The sequence below is a fragment of the Melitaea cinxia genome, chromosome 27 (assembly GCF_905220565.1).
Source record: "Melitaea cinxia chromosome 27, ilMelCinx1.1, whole genome shotgun sequence".
Lineage (NCBI taxonomy): Eukaryota > Metazoa > Arthropoda > Insecta > Lepidoptera > Nymphalidae > Melitaea > Melitaea cinxia.
In genome coordinates this window covers 9,237,869-9,256,779 of record NC_059420.1, presented here as the reverse complement: position 1 = coordinate 9,256,779, position 18,911 = coordinate 9,237,869, and the positions used below count along the sequence as shown (strand labels likewise).

The 18,911-nt window shown below is 38.6% G+C and overlaps 1 protein-coding gene across 1 annotated transcript in view; it reads right to left on the bottom strand.

Moving 5' to 3' along the window:
- Nucleotides 1–17,690, bottom strand: part of LOC123666988 (exportin-7-B) — a 36,131-nt gene extending 18,441 nt beyond the window's left edge. Inside the window, exons 1-16 of the mRNA XM_045600999.1 lie at nucleotides 17,656–17,690; nucleotides 12,277–12,372; nucleotides 10,827–10,930; nucleotides 10,069–10,156; nucleotides 9,424–9,531; nucleotides 8,602–8,729; nucleotides 7,074–7,254; nucleotides 6,263–6,487; nucleotides 5,515–5,661; nucleotides 4,696–4,868; nucleotides 3,006–3,184; nucleotides 2,459–2,607; nucleotides 1,869–2,035; nucleotides 1,490–1,634; nucleotides 1,096–1,243; nucleotides 496–655 (exon numbers count right to left, since the gene is read on the bottom strand). Coding sequence (XP_045456955.1) covers nucleotides 496–655; nucleotides 1,096–1,243; nucleotides 1,490–1,634; nucleotides 1,869–2,035; nucleotides 2,459–2,607; nucleotides 3,006–3,184; nucleotides 4,696–4,868; nucleotides 5,515–5,661; nucleotides 6,263–6,487; nucleotides 7,074–7,254; nucleotides 8,602–8,729; nucleotides 9,424–9,531; nucleotides 10,069–10,156; nucleotides 10,827–10,930; nucleotides 12,277–12,372; nucleotides 17,656–17,685 — 2,228 coding nt within the window. The 5' untranslated portion in view covers nucleotides 17,686–17,690. The remainder of the gene's footprint in view (nucleotides 1–495; nucleotides 656–1,095; nucleotides 1,244–1,489; nucleotides 1,635–1,868; nucleotides 2,036–2,458; nucleotides 2,608–3,005; nucleotides 3,185–4,695; nucleotides 4,869–5,514; nucleotides 5,662–6,262; nucleotides 6,488–7,073; nucleotides 7,255–8,601; nucleotides 8,730–9,423; nucleotides 9,532–10,068; nucleotides 10,157–10,826; nucleotides 10,931–12,276; nucleotides 12,373–17,655) is intronic.
- Between the last annotated feature and the right edge of the window lie 1,221 nt (nucleotides 17,691–18,911).

Here is an 18,911-nt window from a genome sequence, read left to right as displayed (position 1 = left end):
CATCAAATCTTGGTATACTATTATGGTGGTAAACGGGAATATGGTTAGTCTGGTGATAAGTAATTATCGTGCCTACAGGTACCTGCAACACTGTAAGCATTGCTGTGTTGCCAACTATACCCTTAACTCTCCCCAGGAGCTCTCTACCCTACTCACACAGGAACACAACACTGGTTGGGAGCAGTGTTATTTAACTGTGATCTTCTGTAAGGTCGAGGTACTTCCCCAGTCGATCAGCCAGGCCTTATTTTCACCCTTGTGTGGGCAAATATCTGGGCACCGGGAATAAGATTTTGCAAGCGTTTTATTGTGGTAGCAGCCCGTTAAGCAGTGTTGTGTTCCTATTGGTAAGGAGATCAGAGTTCCTAGGGGGAATTGGCGATAGGGCTTTTGGTTTCGCAGATGTCTATAAGCTACGGTAATCGCTTAAGATCAGATGAGCCTCACGCTTGTTTGCGACTTAGTTATAACAAAATATATATAAAAGCGAGTCACATCCAGTCGAACAGCATCATGTAGGTGGTCTTGGTGTTGAAGGCGAAGGCCAGCCCGCGCAGGTCCCGCGCCAAACCGATGTAAGTCTTCTTGGCGTCCTCGGACGCGAACAGAGCGCTGTCCCCCGGGCCCAGCAGACCGATTATACTCTCGAAGGCCGCTGTCAATGAGGTGACAATGAGTCGTAAATATGATTGAGAGGTTCAATGCAGAAATTCATATACACGTCCCACGGTTGGTAGGCCTTTCATGTATACGAAAGACGTGTTTGAACGAGTTGCAATAAGAATTATATATCACAAGAGAAGGGTATGTGTTACAAATAAGACCAATTTTTATCTTTTTCTTACTGTGCATAGGTTTACCATTTAAACACTAGAAGTAATCTGCCCAGCGTGGTGTACAGTACAGTACAGCACAGCACAGTATAGCACGGTACAGTACAGCACGGTACAGTACAGCACAGTACAGTACAGCACGGTACGGTAAAGTAAAGTACAGTACAGTATAGCACAGTACGGTAAAGTACAATACAGCATGGTACAGTACCGTACAGTACGGCAAGATACAGAGGACCGTGTAGCGCGGCATGGCACGCACCTGTGAGCGGCATCATAAAGGCGTGGAAGCGGTCCTCGTCCTCGCCCAGCTCCACCATGAGCAGTCTGCCCAGCGCGGTGTACAGTCTGCTTCGGCAACGCATCTCTGCATTCCCAGCGCCCACGCCCAGAAATGGGAAGTGTTCCGCCTAAAAAGTGGACACAAAGTGGATTAGTACTGATAAAATTCGTGGAAAACGGAGATCGACTACCCCAATGGAATTAAGAAATTTCTGGTGAGTGATAGTTAATTGGTAGGGAAATTTTATCCGCCACTCTGCAGTAGAGCAGTACAGTTGATTAAGTGACCCTTCTTCTACACGATGAACGAGGCATATACCAGTGGGATATTACAAGCCTTACCAAAACTACAGCTAGATAATTGTTCCACTTACAGTGTGATGCGTCAACATAAATTGCACTTCTTCGAGCTTGACCAGCTTCCTCACGCAGGAGTAGCCTCCGCTGAGGTCACTCAGGAGAGTCAGCGTCTTCGATATTATAGGTTCAGATCCGCCCCAGTATTTCAGATTTGTTATACTGGAATGAATGGTATGAATGGATGGTAAGCGGTTACTGTAGCTTATGGACGTCTGCAACATCAGGACCTTACCCCCGTCCGATAAACTAAGCACGTCTACAGGATGTCTGACTACCTTACCACCACAGAACACAAATTCTACTTGAAAGTAATATTATTTTGCTGTGTTCTTCTGTAAAATTGGGGTATTCCGGTCAGTCAGGTCGCTCCAGGTCGGTGTATGTATGACTCACATTTTCCTCATAATGACGCTCAACAGCTGGCTCTCATCATTCAGGCCGAGCACCTCACTGAGCCTCCCATACACTTTACTGTTCTTCTGGACCTGCTCACCGACATATATCTTTCTGAACGCTTCGAAGAACGACATCATTGCCAGCTCCAACTTTTCGCAACCACCCTGTGAATAATAAACATACATGTTCGTAATTTCGTATAGTTTTGTACATTATAGAAAAAAATATTTAAATGAGAAAACCCTCCTTCTACGTTTAAGTAGTAAATGTTAACATTTACACGGTAACGTTAAACCTCCATTCCTATATCATGTTCAACACTTTACGGTTCGTTAGCAAAAACGAATCGTTTTCTAAATATAGGAATTGGGGATTAAACAATATAACAGACGTCATTCACGGAAATCTTTTATATTTGATAAATAAAAGTTTTATGTTTATAACCCGTTAAAGTCTAGATGTATGTTCTTGTAGTGTCCCTATCGGGCCTCTGAGAGGACGTAGAGCTTCTAGAGCGCACCAGCTCGCCGTCCGTGGCGTCGTTTAGAGACAGACAGACAAGTGTAGTGGGTCAGAGAGGCACGCACCGAGGCCAGGCGCGAGTCGGTGAGGTCCATGAGGCGCAGCACGCGGCACACCAGCTCGCCGTCCATGGCGTCGCTGTCGTCGCTCGTGTTGACCGACGCGCGGCCGCCGATCGCCGCGCCGATGATGTACACCAGCCACGTCAGCTGCCCTGCAACACGTGGGACACGGTTAACTTTTGTGTACGTAAATGGCTCATGAACGTACACACCTGTGCCTGCGTGTAAAATGAACATGAGTGCGTGCGTACGTAACGAGTGTTCGCGTGACCTTCTTCGCTATTGACGCTGCAAGTGTCACTGATGCAGTCTGTGTACCGCCATAGGCCTTGCGCAGTGTTCTGTGTGTCTGTGTGCGTGTGTGTGTGCCTGTGTGCGTGTGTGTGTGCCTGTGTGCGTGCGTGTGTCTGTGTGCGTGTGTGTACGTGAACGCGTGTGTGTGTGTGGTGTATTAGCGAGTGAGTGAGAGTGATAGTGTGTCCGTGTGTGCGCGTCGGTATGTGTGGTGTATGAGCGAGTGAGAGAGATAGTGCGCACGAGTGTGGCTCACCCTGCAGCACCAGCGTCTGCTGCGGCTCGCTCTCCACGCTGTAGGCGGCGGCGGCGCGGTCGAAGTGCGTCACCAGCAGCCGGCAGGTCTCCGCGTACTCGCAGCGGCCGATCACCGACACCTGCTCGAGCTGCTGCTGGACCGTGCCCACTTCGTCCAGCGGGTCCTCCAGGCCTTCCCTGCAAGTGCGGGGACGGTTTTTTTTATACAACTAGATCGGCGTACAAGCGTACGGCACACCTGATGGTAAGCGATTATCATCGAAGTCTGCAGTGCCAAAAGCATCTCAAGCACGGCCCTCTCCAGGAGCTCTAACCGACTTACTCACCACAGGAACACAACGCTACTTCAGAAAAGTATTATTTATCTGTGATCTTTAGTAGGGTTAAGTTACTTCTTCAGTCAAGCTGCTCTACATTTTGAGCAGGATATTTCCTACCCCAGTTAAAATTAAAACATTGCAAATTTGCACCTCCAACACTGGGGATAACAAATTGCAAACATTGCGTCTTTGCACTTCCAACGCTGGGGGGACACATTGCAAACACATCGTATTTGCACCTCCAATGCAAAAAGAGGGGTTTGTGTTTGTGTTTGTGTTTGTGTTGGGCTCGATTTTCCGCATTTAGACGCAAAGGTGGTCCATTATGCGTGAAAAGTGGGCTGACTAGTTCAGCCAGCCCAGCTCCTTCCAGAAGCTCAGAAGCCTCCTGGGGCGTTCACAGGCTTCTCGGAGCGTCCTTATATCCTTAAGGATGGTAGCCCGGTGTGCGGCCACTCCCTCGCATTCCAGGATTACGTGGGCGGCTGTTTCTTCAGCAGCCAGACAGCCCCTGCAAAGAGGGCTGTCTGTTGCATTCATGATGAATAGTTGGTGGTTGAGTGCCATGTGGCCGGTAATCGTGCCAACAACTATTCTGATGTCCAGGCGGTTGAGACTGAGCAGTCGGCACGCTAGGTGCGGTGATACTTCCGTGAGTATCAATTTGGACTGTCTACAGCCGGTTTGGTTTGCCCAAAGGGCATTGTGATTTGCACGTGTACGTTGCCTTACCCACGAGCGCAGTTGTCCAAATGGTAGCGGCAATAGGATGGTTGGGCCGGCAACCTTTGTACTGGACCCTTGTCTTGCAAGCTCGTCGGCAGCATCGTTTCCGTGCGATCCACTATGTCCTTTTATCCACTGGAGGATTACCTCATTGTGTGAGGCTAAAACTTCCAGGGTTTGATGACATTCGTATATAAGACTAGAGTTAGTCGAACTGCTCTCTAGCGCTTTAAGTACGGCCATGCTGTCCGACAGAATACGGATATTGTAATCCCTAATGCCTTTTGACAGGACGGCGGTGGCTGCATGGGAAAAAGAGGGGTAAGTTTGATGCCAATTTCTATTTGTGGCATCGTAGCTCTCGAACGGATAGACCGATTTTGACACGCTATCTTTACTTGAAAGCGAGTTTCTTTGCTTAGTTCAAATCGATCCAGCAGTGTGAAGAGTATTAGTTGTTTATATAATTGAGGTAAGCATACAAGGATATTTTCAATATTTTGAAATGTTTAAAAACATGGCTTTAATTTTGTCAGCCTGTATCGGCGAACATAAAAGACTAACTGATAATGTTACCACCTCTATAACTTGTGACCTTCTCAATATTACCATATATAATATTATGCAAAGCGTTGCTCACACCTGACTAATATAGCGACGGAGTCCAATCTCGAGGCAACGTATGCAGCGGTCACACCGGGCGCATACGCGTCTAGCAGATGTGGCTCCGACGCCTTCACGTATGGCACGGACGCCACCATTCTTTGCCATAATGACAATAGGTAGTGGATAGAGTTGGGCGCGAACTGCCACATCTGGAAACACAAATATTTGTCTAATATTAGGACAATGTGCGTTGGCGCAGCGGTAAAAACACTGGATGTTGCGCTGGCGGTCGCAGCTTCGATTTTCGCTCACGACAGACATTTGTATTAGCCATATGAATGTTTGTCGTGATCTGGGCGTTTGTGGTTGTGTATTGTGTGTTTCTTGACCCCCGAAACAGGAGATAATCCTGGTTGGAGGCCGTTAGTAAAGCCTTTCTTTATGTAGTTGTATTTTATTAATAATATTTACTAGCTAACTAGCTTTTATATGGATCACGAGTATCGCGAATATTTCTTTTTTTTAAGATACAGTCCACACAAATCGTAAGATAAATAGATAATTGTACAGTAGCAATATCGGTCAGTTGATGAACTTTCATAACCGCCAATACTGCAGAGGTGAGTATTCCAGTCAGGGATGAGAAATGGTTCCTTCATTAGTTTCAAATGCGAATAATCCTAATCACGGATAAACCATAAGTCTCGTATATAATATTTACTTCAACTACTGGTATATTGGCTATAGCCTTCCTCGATAAATGGGCTAGCCAACACTGTAATTCTTGAAATTATCGCGTTCTATCAAATAAATTTACCATACAATGCTTTTATTAATGTTCTTTTTCAAGTATACCTGTAAGCTCTGCACGGTGAACTTGGCCACCAGCTCGATGAGCCGAGGGTAGTTCTCCACCATCACCAACTCGCCCAGCTGGTAGTTTGACTTCAAACGCGCCAGCAGTCGACAGAACTCGTGGTAGTTCGTCGCATCTTGTAGACCCTGGAACCCATCAATATTTAATGGATAAATACATTCAGTAGTATAACTATTTTTTTTTAATACAAGCCGTGTCATTGCAACAACAATGATCATAGAACTATTTTAAAAAGAGTAATAGGCAAGCAAAAATACATATACCACCACATAAGTCATACATTTAAATTAAGTATTGTTAAAATAAATTAAAAAATAATACTAATCAGTCACACTGCATAGTCATATACTATACTCTCAGTCAATCACACTCATATATCACACGTCAGTCATTTGCACTTACGTACCACAGTAACAATCAAAAGCACTTATATGCCATAGCGACACTATCACGTCATATAAATCAGTCACACTCCTACTTTACAACAATACTCACTTGAACTCAACACTCATGCGTCACACTAACAGATACTTAATCTCATATGTCACAATATCAATCAAATCCACTCCAGAGCAGCAACTAGGGACTAAAATGCCACAATAAGTCTTTCTCTTTTTCAAAACTTCAACAAACTTTCAAAGATCAGGGCTTACAACTATGTCAGTCACACTCATACAGCTGCGTGTCAGTCAGTCGCAGTCAAGCACCAGAGTGTGTCAGTCTCACCTGTGTGTCCTCCAAGATACGCATGACTCCGGCCGCGAGGCGGTTGAGGAACTTGGCGCGCTCGCTGTTGCTGAAGAGGCTGCGCCGCACGGACGCCAGCTGCACCAGGCAGGCCAGCGCCAGGGCCGGCGCCCCGGAGCCCCCGGCTCCCCCCGCGTGGTACAGCGAGAAGAACAGCTCCAGGGTGCCCGCCTCCAGAAACGTGGGCCGCCATGACGTGGGGATCTGACGGGGACAATATAGCCTATTATGATTTATTTTAAAAGTCAGTTATCATTAGAATATTAGGCCAAACATTAAGAATGTCACTCTTGTATGTATAGTCAGAAGGCACGTTCTATTAAACGCCCACAACGATTGTAACACCCTCTGTATCGTTCCACCTATGGCCCGCGGTCGTCGCGAGCGATCGCTCGACGTCATAGATGACGTCACTGTTCACGACCACATCGCGCCCAAAAAATAATGTGTAATATGAATATGTATGAATGTTATTAGAACTTGTTGAACTTTCCGAGTCATTATCTGTCATTCGTTTCGTCAAAAACGCAACGATAATTTCATCATTCATGGGAATCCATGTTGAATTAAATTTTACTCCAATCCTTGCGAAGTATTTACTCACAACAGCTGCATATTTTCTCCATGCTGCCATATTGCATGCACACAGCGCTCAAATATACGTTCAACCTATGACATTCGCCTTCAACACCGGCGGCGTTTTCACGTTAGTGAAACGGCAATTTCAGTGGTCGTTGTCGATGGCGTGGCGGGCGTTAAGTGGAACGTAGCCAGAGAGAAAGAGAGTCACCTGGACCGTGCACAGGTCGTCAGAGGACTCGTCGTTGGTGGTGCCGATGAAGTCGAAGGTGAGGCAGTTGAGAGCGAGGCGTAGTAGCGCCGCCAGTAGTGCAGGCTGCTCCAGGGCCTCGCCCCGTGCAGCACCCAGTAGCGAACAGGACAGACGGAACATCTCGAACAACTGTGTATCCCTGCATCCGAGGACCACGTTTAGTTTCATCCCACCGGGATGGTAAACAAGCATACTGTTATTTATTGTAAAACTAGCTTTGCCCGCGACTTCCTCCGCGTGGAATTTAACAAAAAGTTATTGTTCAGTTTGCAGTGTTAAAAAATAAATAAATTTCTAAAATAAAAGTAGCCAAGTTATTCTTTATTACATCAGCTATCTGCCAATGAATTTTCCGTTAAAATCGGTCCAGCCATTTCAGAGATTAACCGGAACAAACAGACAGACAAAAATTGTAAAAATATATTAATTTGGCATATATACCGAGTATACATCCATATGCAGTCGGAGACGTGGGTTCGAACCCCGCTGGAGCGGTCAATTTTTGATATAATATTCAAAACTGTTTAGAATTCCTAATGTGTGGATAACACAAAAATTAAATCGTAGATATTTTGAGTATATACAGGCAAAAGTACAGACGTCATCAAGCAAACAGCCATTTCGTAAGAAATAACCTAAATTAAAGGAATAATTGGATTGCAAACACAATCACATTGCTGAATGTGTGGTTACCCATACACGTATGGTACACTTGATGGTAAGTAAATACAATAAGGAGTATTGCAAGCGCATTACTGAACGGTTATTTATATAACTATAGTGGCAACCAAGCTTACGGTCCACTTGATGGTATTTGGGTACCGTAGCCTTTGGACGCCTGTAACACCTGGAACATGGTAAAGATATTACTGAGTGCAAACCCTATGTTTTCGGTTAACTTAGCATATGGATGCTTGCAATGCCTGAACAAGCCAAAGTTATCACTGACCCTATCCTCCACCCTCCCCAGAAGCTTTCGCCTCAGCACAAGTACGACACGACTTGTGAGGACCATTATTTAGCTGTCATTTTCTGTAACGTTGAGGTACTTCCCCTATTGCTCCTCATTTGAGCAAAATATTTCCTGTCACGGCCTACCTCAATATACATTTCAAGTTGGCCCAATTTATTGATAACCGCTTGACATAAAAATAATTTTAGGGCTCCAGTCTTGCTTAAAAACTCTTAGACTACGCAATCAAGACAAACTTGAAAAAGCCGGATATATAAGGTTGGAAGTCCAATAACAGAAATAATGATATAATGATAAAAAAAATCATATCCTTGTACACAACATAATAAACGCTTCACACTCATACAAAACGACGGTAACTGCTGCGTCGGAGCCGAGAAACAAACAACACACAAGCACAAACACCCAGACCACGAAAACATCTGTATGGCTTATACATAAGTTTTCCAAAATCGAGGATCGGACCCTTAACACTGCGCCAATACGTCATCACAGTATAGTTTGAAAACTCACCTAAAAGACGAAGCGATCTTCCTGTTTTTAGCTATTGACCTGCTCGCATCTGCTTCTGATACTTGATTCATTTCAATTACCAATTGAGACAATAATTGGACACCGATTGTGCACATTTCTGCTGGACCCTAAAACGTATATAGTAAATATAATTAATTTAACTTTTCAATGACTGCCAAAGTTTGTAATATCCGACTGTTGGGTAAAACTCCCTTCTTATAGCGTTTCAGCCTGTAACATCCCACTGCTGGGCATAGGCCTCTTTCCCCATGTAGGATAAGGATCAGAGCTTTATCTACCACGCTGCTAAAATGCCGGTTGGCGGATATATTCCCTATTATGAGTAACGTTCGCTATAACGTGTACATGATAGCAACAGGGACTGACGGCTTAACGTGCTCTCAGAGGCGCGGTGGGGAGACCCACAAGGACTCAAACCGGAAATAAATATTTGTATATACACAAATATCCACTCGCGAGCGGGAATCAAACCCGTGACCGTCGGTTTTTATGCGCCGTCTACATGGCAAACACACCATTATACAGGGCGCTCGTCAGAGCCTTTCTGATATGTCTATTTAAAAAAACAAAAAAGATTTTATCTGACCCCCACTACACTATGGCGTGTTGACAAAAAACACAAGTCAAAAATTCTCCTTTTCTCACTTCTTTTTACTTTCTATTCCTCTACTCTAGTAAGAGATTAATCTGAATTTAAAATTTCAGCTCATTTTGAATTAAAATCTTAGATCTTTTAGTTAGGACACATTATTTTTTTAAAAATAAAGATTCATTTAGGCATCAAAACACGAATTGACAAACCTGCAGAAAACTAGACACATCATTCATGACATTGTGAAAAACAAACTCCTCTTTGACCATGTCGAACCATCCCAGTTTTGTGATCCTTGCAAATAACGAGACAAGCGCCTGGAATCAAAAAATTATTCAACTTTAATTACAATTAATCAAATTACATTACATGTAGGCTATCGTTCAGTAGATCAATATTTAGGAAACGGTTTTACTTACAAATTGATAATAAAGATCGAATCGAACGATGTATGCTCTAAATTTGACGGCAAATCAACCAATTCCTCAATATAGTAACTGGGCTTTTTTTTTGGTATAAAGCAATTATTACAAATTGGTGAACTTTTAATTATTGATAAAATTAAAAAATAGGAATTAATTTCTTATTATAAATAGAGTTATCAGCTTATGAATTAATACAAAAAAATTGGTTGTCTGTAAAGTTGGTTTACGGACGATAGTGTAACGTCACGACGTCATTACAAAACATCTCCTCGGACGCATAGGCCAATCGAGTGGAAGAGAGACAGATGCGGCGCAAGCGTACAATGAGCGTAACGCTACAAGGAGTCATCCTTTTCGTGCATGCAGCCGGCTTTCATCGATTTATTAGACGTTGTCACGTCAAAACAAGAAAATGACGTAAATTCTTACCTGTACAACAAAATTAGCGAGTTTCGGCCTCGTCGCGAGGTAGTTGAGCACATAATTGCGTATATACAACCTTTGCTGCACGGACAGACTTGTTGTTGACCTGAAAACGTTAATAATTTAAATATTCATCATCATCATCACTTCAGCCTGATACAGTCCACTGCTGGATATAGGCCTCCACAAGTTCGTGTCAAAAATGGCGTGAACTCATGTTTTTTGCCCATAGTCATCACGCTGGCGGGTTGGTGACCGAATTTATTTTACTGGATTTGACCGATTATATTTAAATATGAAATTATGTTAATTTCCATTTTCTATCATTTACATATTATAGTACACTCACATTAAGAAGATAGAGTCAAATAATTGAACTGTAGTAAATTAGAGCGCCTGTCTGAATGACTTATTTCAACTGGTCAACATAAGTGGTATCAGAACACGGCCTTCTAATGCCAACTCACTTATTCCTTAACGCGAACAGTCAAAGTATTAAGAACATCAATTATATGGAATTCTTATACATTATATAGACAATAAATAATTACGAGTAGTTAATACATTTTCTGTTCTAATAATAGAGTGAGAAATAATTGTACGGTCTGCCTGATTGAAAGCGGTTACCGTAGCTTATAGATGCCTACAACACCAGTATCGCAAAAAGTATCGCAAGCGCGGTACCAACCCTACACTCGATTGTGTGTTTATATTTCCTACTGTGTCCTATCACAATAGAGTAATATTAAAAGTTCTGCACACACCTGCTAACGAGTTTTGATAGCGTCGTGGCTGCCAGCAGCTGAGAGTAACTTGAATCCGCCCTATCTAGTAACGCTTGACATTTGCTCAGTGTGTCTGGTGACTCCTGAAAATATAATCTATTTCTTAATAATTTGGAAGAGTGCAGGCTATATTACATCGCACTGTGATGCTTAGAGGCGGAGCAGGAAATAGACGTATGGGTATTTTAACAGAGATCATAATTTAAAACTGCTGAATCAATATAAAAGCAAGTAAGTATCCTAAAGGTGGGTGAAAAAATTATCTTGATGTGGTATTAGATTTGAAGCATCTACATAGCTGAAATTTTTATTAGAGAATATACATCCCAAAAAAATTTCAAAGACATTCTTTTAAATTTTTTTGGGATGGGATTTTTTCTGAAATACAATATGTATTCAAATTTAATGAATATGTTAACACAAGTAATCCGAGTTTTCTGGCCAATCTGGTAAATTGCTTGCCAAATATCAATGTGTCTTATTTTTAATATCTTCTTTTGGCATAAAAAGTATGCTGGTAGGTAGGTTGGTCTTCTTATTCCCTTCTTATCGGACTCAAAGCACGTTATTGCTTTTTAAAAATCACTAAATCATTTTTTTTTTTTAAATTATAATATTATCTCATAGTTCTGTCGGTGGTTGCGTATTTTTTGTTCATTAAATATTAATTTTTCGTATTCAAATTCATTATCTAATTCTTCTTTTAACCGGGGAAAGGTACCTGTGTCAGTTACAGAAGCTCTGGCTGTAAATGTATCTGCAAAAACGTCGCTAACATAATCCTAGTTGTCTTCACAGTGACTTACTATCATATATTTCTGTATTTCTTAGCACATTACCCGAAAGATTCAGCATTCATTTTTAATCTTGTAAATCTGCGGATCCGTATTTTGGAGACGCGCGATACCACAGGTCAATGGATGATGTGGGGTCCCGCTTGGTGGGTTTGCAATCCCTAGTTGGTATGTCGGTTAATAAATGGGACCCCACGACACAGGGAATCCTAGTGTGGGGACCAGAGACATACTGTTCTTTTTGTGACTAAATATAACTGATGTAATATGTGTTAATGTTATGTACTAACGTTTGAAGAAATAAAGATTTATTATTTATTTATCTATTATATAAAAATGAGTCGCTAAATGTGTTGCTAAGCGCAAAACTCGAGAACGGTTGGACCGATTTCGCTAATTCTTTTTTTAAAATATTCCTTGAAGTACGAGGATGGTTCTTACGGAGAGAAAAATTCTAAAAAAAAAAATTTAAAATTTCCTGAAAAAGTCTAAAAACAACACTTTTCTATACTCCCATACAAAAGATTTGTGATAATACTTAAAAGTCAATTTGAACTTTAATACCATACGATAAAGTTTGTGTTAGGCGATACGAAGTTCGCCGGGTCAGCTAGTTATTAAATAAATAAGCCTACCTGGAAAACAACAACGGCCACCTCCGCCCGATCTCTCACCGCCGGGTCTTGGGATTCATAGAGCTGTTTACATAGAAGCTCTATTTGGATCACCTCCTGGAATACAATATTGTTGGTTGGTCATATATTTCCAATTGACTTTTTAACAAAAATAAATCGCCTTGTATGTACTGCTAATAATTTCCGAAAGACTGCACAAATTTTAATAATAATTTTTTATTGCTGTTTGCAACAAAGTTTGCATTGAAAATAAATACAATCGAGGCCCGGTGCGATTTGTTCTATAGACGATGACCGCGGTCTCGTGATTAAAGGTCAGGTAATGATTCGAATAATTCGAGATCCTACGAATTTGCGGCGTTAAGGAAATAATAAATTTCATTTCATTTCATTTCAAAAAAAAAAAAAAAAAAAATATTTATCGCTGACACTCAGCTAAGCCACGCCCCTGGACTAGTTAAATTGTAAATTTAATATCGTAATTAAGTATGTCTCATTTCAGGAATTGTCAGTCAGTCAGTAAGTTCAGCTTATTGCAGTCCACTGCTGGACATATGCCTCCCCAAGTTCGCGCCAGACATCCCGGTTTTCTGCAATCCTCATCCAGCCTACACCGGCAATCTTACGTAGATCGTCGGTCCAACAGGCCGGAGGACGTCCCAGGAATTGAGTACTAATTAAATTGATTGACATTTTAAAAAGCAAATTTATTACTAATTTATTTAATATGAATTTGTTATATATAACTTTATTTGTATATTGTGCGTCTGTTTTCTTTTTGCGAATTGTGTGTAACACCTATAATTAAGGCAACACTTATACTTAATATTGTAAAAATTTATTCTTTTATTCTTGTTAGTGTATGTCTTGTTGGTGTTAATGTTAAATAAATAAATAAATAAATAAATAAATAAAAAAATAAAAAAATAAATAAATAAACAATTGATCTTTTTTATCATACTCCAAAGATGATTTTCTATTAACATAGAATTTGAAGAAACTCGCAAAATTGCTTGTCTCAATTATGATTGGGTTGGTTATATGGTGGTAAAGTGGTTAGCACCACGACCAGCACGCTCCTCTCATCCGAATATTATCGAAAATTATTTGAGTAAACTAGCCCGCACTGTGCACTCAAATGTTACACATTTTAACAACCCCGAACTACTAAAAAATTTTCGAAGATGAGAGGAAAAGATCAATAAGTTGAAACCTACACGAAGCGCTGCTAAAGAAATTGACTAAAACTGTAAAAAATAGAGTATTTTTTTTATGTCACTAGGTCGGCAAACAAGCGTACGGTTCACCTGATGTAAGCGATTACCGTAGCTTATAGACACCTGCAACACCAGAAGCATCGCAAGCGCGTTGCCGACCCAACCCCCAATCCCTCCAGGAGCTCTGGTCACCTTACTCAACAACAGGAACACAATACTGCTTGAAAGCAGTATTATTTTGCTGTGATCTTCTGTAAGGTCGAGGTACTACTCCAGTCGGGCTGCTCCATATTTTAAACAGGAAATTCCTGCTGTGCCCTACCTCAGTTATTGTAGTATCAGTATGATTGTTGACGTACCGTTTGGGGGGCACTAATTGTAACAATCTGACACGGAACCTATAAGTAAACAATCGCTGTCTCATTTTAATCTTCGCAGTCGCGATCTACCATATGGCTTATTGGGCTTCAGCCCCATACCTATAACTTTTTTATTTATAACTCGATTGAGATGAAACAAACACTAAATGAAGCTTACCAGAATTAATTAGTGCGAACCAAATCTAAGTCGGATAAGCCGTTTCTGAGATAAGCGTGCACGAACGAACTGATAAACAGACAAAAATTCTAATGATCATTGTTTTGGGTGCCATTTGCGTTGATAAACGTCCCAATAAGATTTTTTCTCATATATTTTCCATGTACAGACAGCGATCCGTTACTTTTTAATAATATGTATTGATAAAAATGTCATATAAAAATGTAATATCTAAATAAATGATATGAATGAATATTTACACCAACGAGTAAAAGTAATAATATAAACATGAAATTAAAAAATTACTTTATCAGAGGCCTTATCACTAATATAGCGATTTTTTTTCCTGGTAATCGATTTAGATTATTATTATTATTTTGGATGTATTATTTATTATGATAAGGAAACCATGACATAACGGAGAGAATTATAGAAGATAAAAACTTTTACTTTTTTCATTTTTATACTTGGCTTAGTTAGCAAACAAGCATACGGTAATCCTGATAGTAAGCAGATACTGCAGCCTGTAGAGACTTGAAACACTGGGAGCCTTGCAAAAACATTGTCAATCAGTGTCAAGTCAGACAAAAAGTATTACTTTTATGAATTAAATGAATGATCTAAGTAAATTGTAATATTTTCATTAATTTTACAAATTGATCAGGAAATTTATCAGCTTCTGGTAATTAAGGTCCTTAGCATGTATGGTCTAAATCAATTATGACTCACGGGGCCAGAGGCGTGACTACATTTACCAATTTAATCTTTATCAAAGCATGATATCTAGAAATCACTTCATTTTTTATAATATTTGAATTTACGTATGCTGAATTTAATATCAATTTGCTGACTATTAACTTTTATTTTATTGTATACAACTAAGTTGGAAAACAAGGATATGGCACACCTAATGGTAAGCGAGTACCGTACCTGCAATACAGAGAACATCACAATGCTTTGCTGACCCTACCCCCGATTCCTCCCAGGTCACCTTACTTACCACAGGAACACAACTCGGCTAGACAGCAGTATTATGTAGCTGTGATATTGTGTTAGGTCGGGTACTTCCCCAGTCGGGCTGCTCTTGGTTTTGAGCAGGATATTTTCTGCTGTACTCGACCACAGTTAAAAGCTTTCAGCTAACGCCTCCCCATTTAGATACAATATTGGTTGTGTCAAAATCAAAATCAAAAATTACTTTATTCACGTAGGTAAAAACTAAAACGATACAAGTTTTCACTTAGTGATAATATAGCATTTTCTTGCTGAAAGTTTTGAAGTAAAACTTCATAACGCACGCTTGACTTGAGGAGTAAGCTGGTGAATGCGTGACGGAGTGGTACCAAGTATGATCGGCAAGGTGAACGGAAGTTGAGAGGGAGACAAGTTAGTGAAGATAGAAAGAGAAAGATACGTTTCGAATATTACTGTGGGAGCTTAAGAAGTTTTACTTCAGTTGTGTGGTCGAAAGCACACTTAAATTAGTCACTTTATATTTAAAATATATAATAAATCTATCTATCTATATCTACCAGACCATATACCATATAGATATAGACATTATTGTATGTTAGTCATGAGTGAACACTTAATTTTCTGATTTCGTTTAAATTTGGAGTATAGTTCAGAACTCAATTTGTATATATTTCTATTCTGAATGCTTATAACTGTTATGGGTCATCTATTTAAATATATATTAACTAGCTGACCTGGCAAACTTCGTATCGCCTTATTTTTTTTCTTAAATATAATAATTACATATATCAAAACAAAATATACCCTACCTTTCAAGTTGGATCAAACTGCACACGGTGTGCAAATTTGATTAAAATCGGTTAAGTAGTTTAAGAGTTCATCGCGGACAAACATTGTGACACGAGATTTATATATATTAAGATTATTAAATATACACTAACTGTTGCTAGGCACTAAAGTCGAGAACGGTTGGATCAATTCTAGTAAATTTTTTATAATTTTTACAATATTTTGTAAAAAGTTTCTACGCAGTGAGAAGGTAAGAAAATTACGGCAGAAAATTGGACTATTTTGGAAAGCATAGTTACACAGTATTTAATATTAACACATTTAACTGGTTACAAATTAACAGGGCATTGTCTTTCGGTTCAACTAGCAATAACCAAGTAAAATAATATTAGTGAAATCAGACTAATCTTATTCAAAGCACATCACTATATAATGATTCAGTGTGTAACATCCTGCTGCTGGCCATTGTCCTTTCTCTTTGTGTAGGAGAAAGATTGAAACATAATCCACCACACCGTTCTACTGTGAGTTAGAAGATATTTTCAGTACTATGAGCAACAATAGCTGTCAGGTATATGTGATAATAACAGGGACAGTCAGATTGTTATGCTCTCCGAGGCCGACCGGACAGTTGGAAGAGCCACAAGGACATCATGATATACATATCTTGTAATAATTCAATTAATTACTACTAGGCTTTAGATTAAGAACTGCATTTTGAAGTTAGATAGGTTAGGGTTATGTTTTTTTTTGTAACCAAATTATGTCAATAAACAGTCTAATTTTGAGCTTAGATAATTTGACGGTTCTTAATCTAAAGCCTTACCTTATTGTACAATAAAAACATTACATTAAATTTATTTCGAACTTTTATTTATTATTTATTCAAACACTTAATTGTACACTTTTAAAGTCTATTAAATAAAAAACTTCCAACTACTATGCACAAGAATCAAGCAAATTTTTTCTTGTCCAGAAAAAATATATCATTATTTGTGAATTATAATTTATATATATATAGATAAAATCTGTAAGCTGATATAAGTCTCAAATAAACATAAATGTATATCAATCATAAGAAACAAAGGCAGTCATAGCACTGATAGTGATTCCTTACAGACTGTTATACAGAGAAAATTGGTAGCATGACAGTTACTTCTAACCAAATACGACATTAAATAAAATTCGCTCTCTTGGGAAAAATAGGTTAACAATGAAATTATAAATGCTCCAGAGGCTACCTTAATATTCTATATAATTATGTAGTAAATTTACTATGTTTCTAGTTAGAATATATATCAACCTAAAGTATATTGATTATTTTAAATATTTCGTGTTTTCATAGCATCTAAATCTTGTATTAATATCCATGTATGTACCATTTCAATCAAATCATATTACTTTATGACAGAATATAATAAAAACTGGTTATAAAATGGTAAAAAATGGATTTATACAGCTTTTTATCGTATCTTAATAGAGTACTAATTCGGAATTCTAATGCCAGTCTATATTGTTTACCAAGTTTGAATATTTCAAGGGTAGGATTAATGTCAACAGTGTTATAACCAAAGTGCCGGCAGATATAATCGTTTAAGAAATATTTCACGGTATTTCCGAGTGTTATTTTTATCTACACTTCCATTTAAAATGAACTGGCGATAAGTAAAAACGCCCTGAATGATACAAATACGCAGTCAAAAGAACATAAAAACATTCAAGTGTTAATTTGTTGATTGTGACAAATTAAGTTATAAATTGTAATTAATATCGACTGGGTGTAACGTAATATCTGATTATATGGAATATGAACATGGAATTATGTTAAAGTCGTCAAAAAATGTAATATTTTGATACTCACCTGTTCTTCAGCCATTTTTGTTATTTTCATGCATTTGAAGTGACGTTTCGTTGCTGTAGCCTGTAATGTTGTTTTAAAATTTATCCCCAATAGGGAAAGGCAAAATGTAGCCTGTAATTATATTTTTAATAGAATAGAAGATAACGAAAAGTTTCGATTAAAATTTATTATAAGTATACAAAATATTGTAAAATATATAACATAAATTTAACCATAAATAGTAAAATTTGTGTTCTGAGTAAGTCTGTACTAAATACATTTATAACACGTTTAATTTTATGTATTAATTCGGTAATTTTTATTTTTACAATTATAATTGTGTAGTAAACAAAAAATTGTTTATATTTTCCCAGAGTATGAATATTGCGTATTTTTTTGTATTAGAAATATTAGTTGTTTCTAATTTTAACCTACACGTGTGGCTTAACTTTATGCTTAAATATGGTAACATTATCGTGTAGCTCAATAAGCTCAATTATTACCTTTGCTCAATTACCTTTATTCGAATTTCTATTATTCGTTTAAAGTTGTAATGTATGAGCTAGTTATTGAGTTCAGGTTCAGTATCGTAAATTAAAATATTATGAAACAGAATAGTCATGTAATAAAAGTAAAGCTAGTAATGTGCAGTGGTAGCATAAGATTTTTAAAATTCATAACATTAAAATAAGGGCTGGTGCATTTGTTGCCCAGATAATCGGCATAGCGATTCAACGGGGAAATGCTGCCAACATTCTTGACCCAATTCCACGCGGACATGATTTATACCAAAACTATCTGTAAATATTTAGTTCTTAAGTTGTGAATTGTAAATATGTGTAATATTTTGCATAAATAAAAAATGAATACATTTCAACTGATTATGAACCTAGACCGCATAGCCTCTCTGAAAACTAGGTATAAGGTTCTTGTCTCCATTGGTGTGTTTTTATAATGTTTATGATTTTTTTTTTTAGACAAAAATATTTTAAGCCTTTTTGTTAGAAACTTTTTTTTTTTATATAGTATAGAAATATGTGTAAGAGATTGGCTGGTTTCAAGTCAAAACTCAAACTTCTATCAAATAAAAAGAAGGACATTAAAAAAAATCAAAACGTAAAATTTGATAGTTTAATTAAAATATCTAAAGAATGTAATAAGTATTTATTTTCGTCAAAATTGTAGAAAAATGTTGAAGTTAAAGTTATCTAAATTCAAACAGATATGTGCTTCCGTTATGTTACCGAGATTGTTGCTGAAAAATTTAAAATATCCAA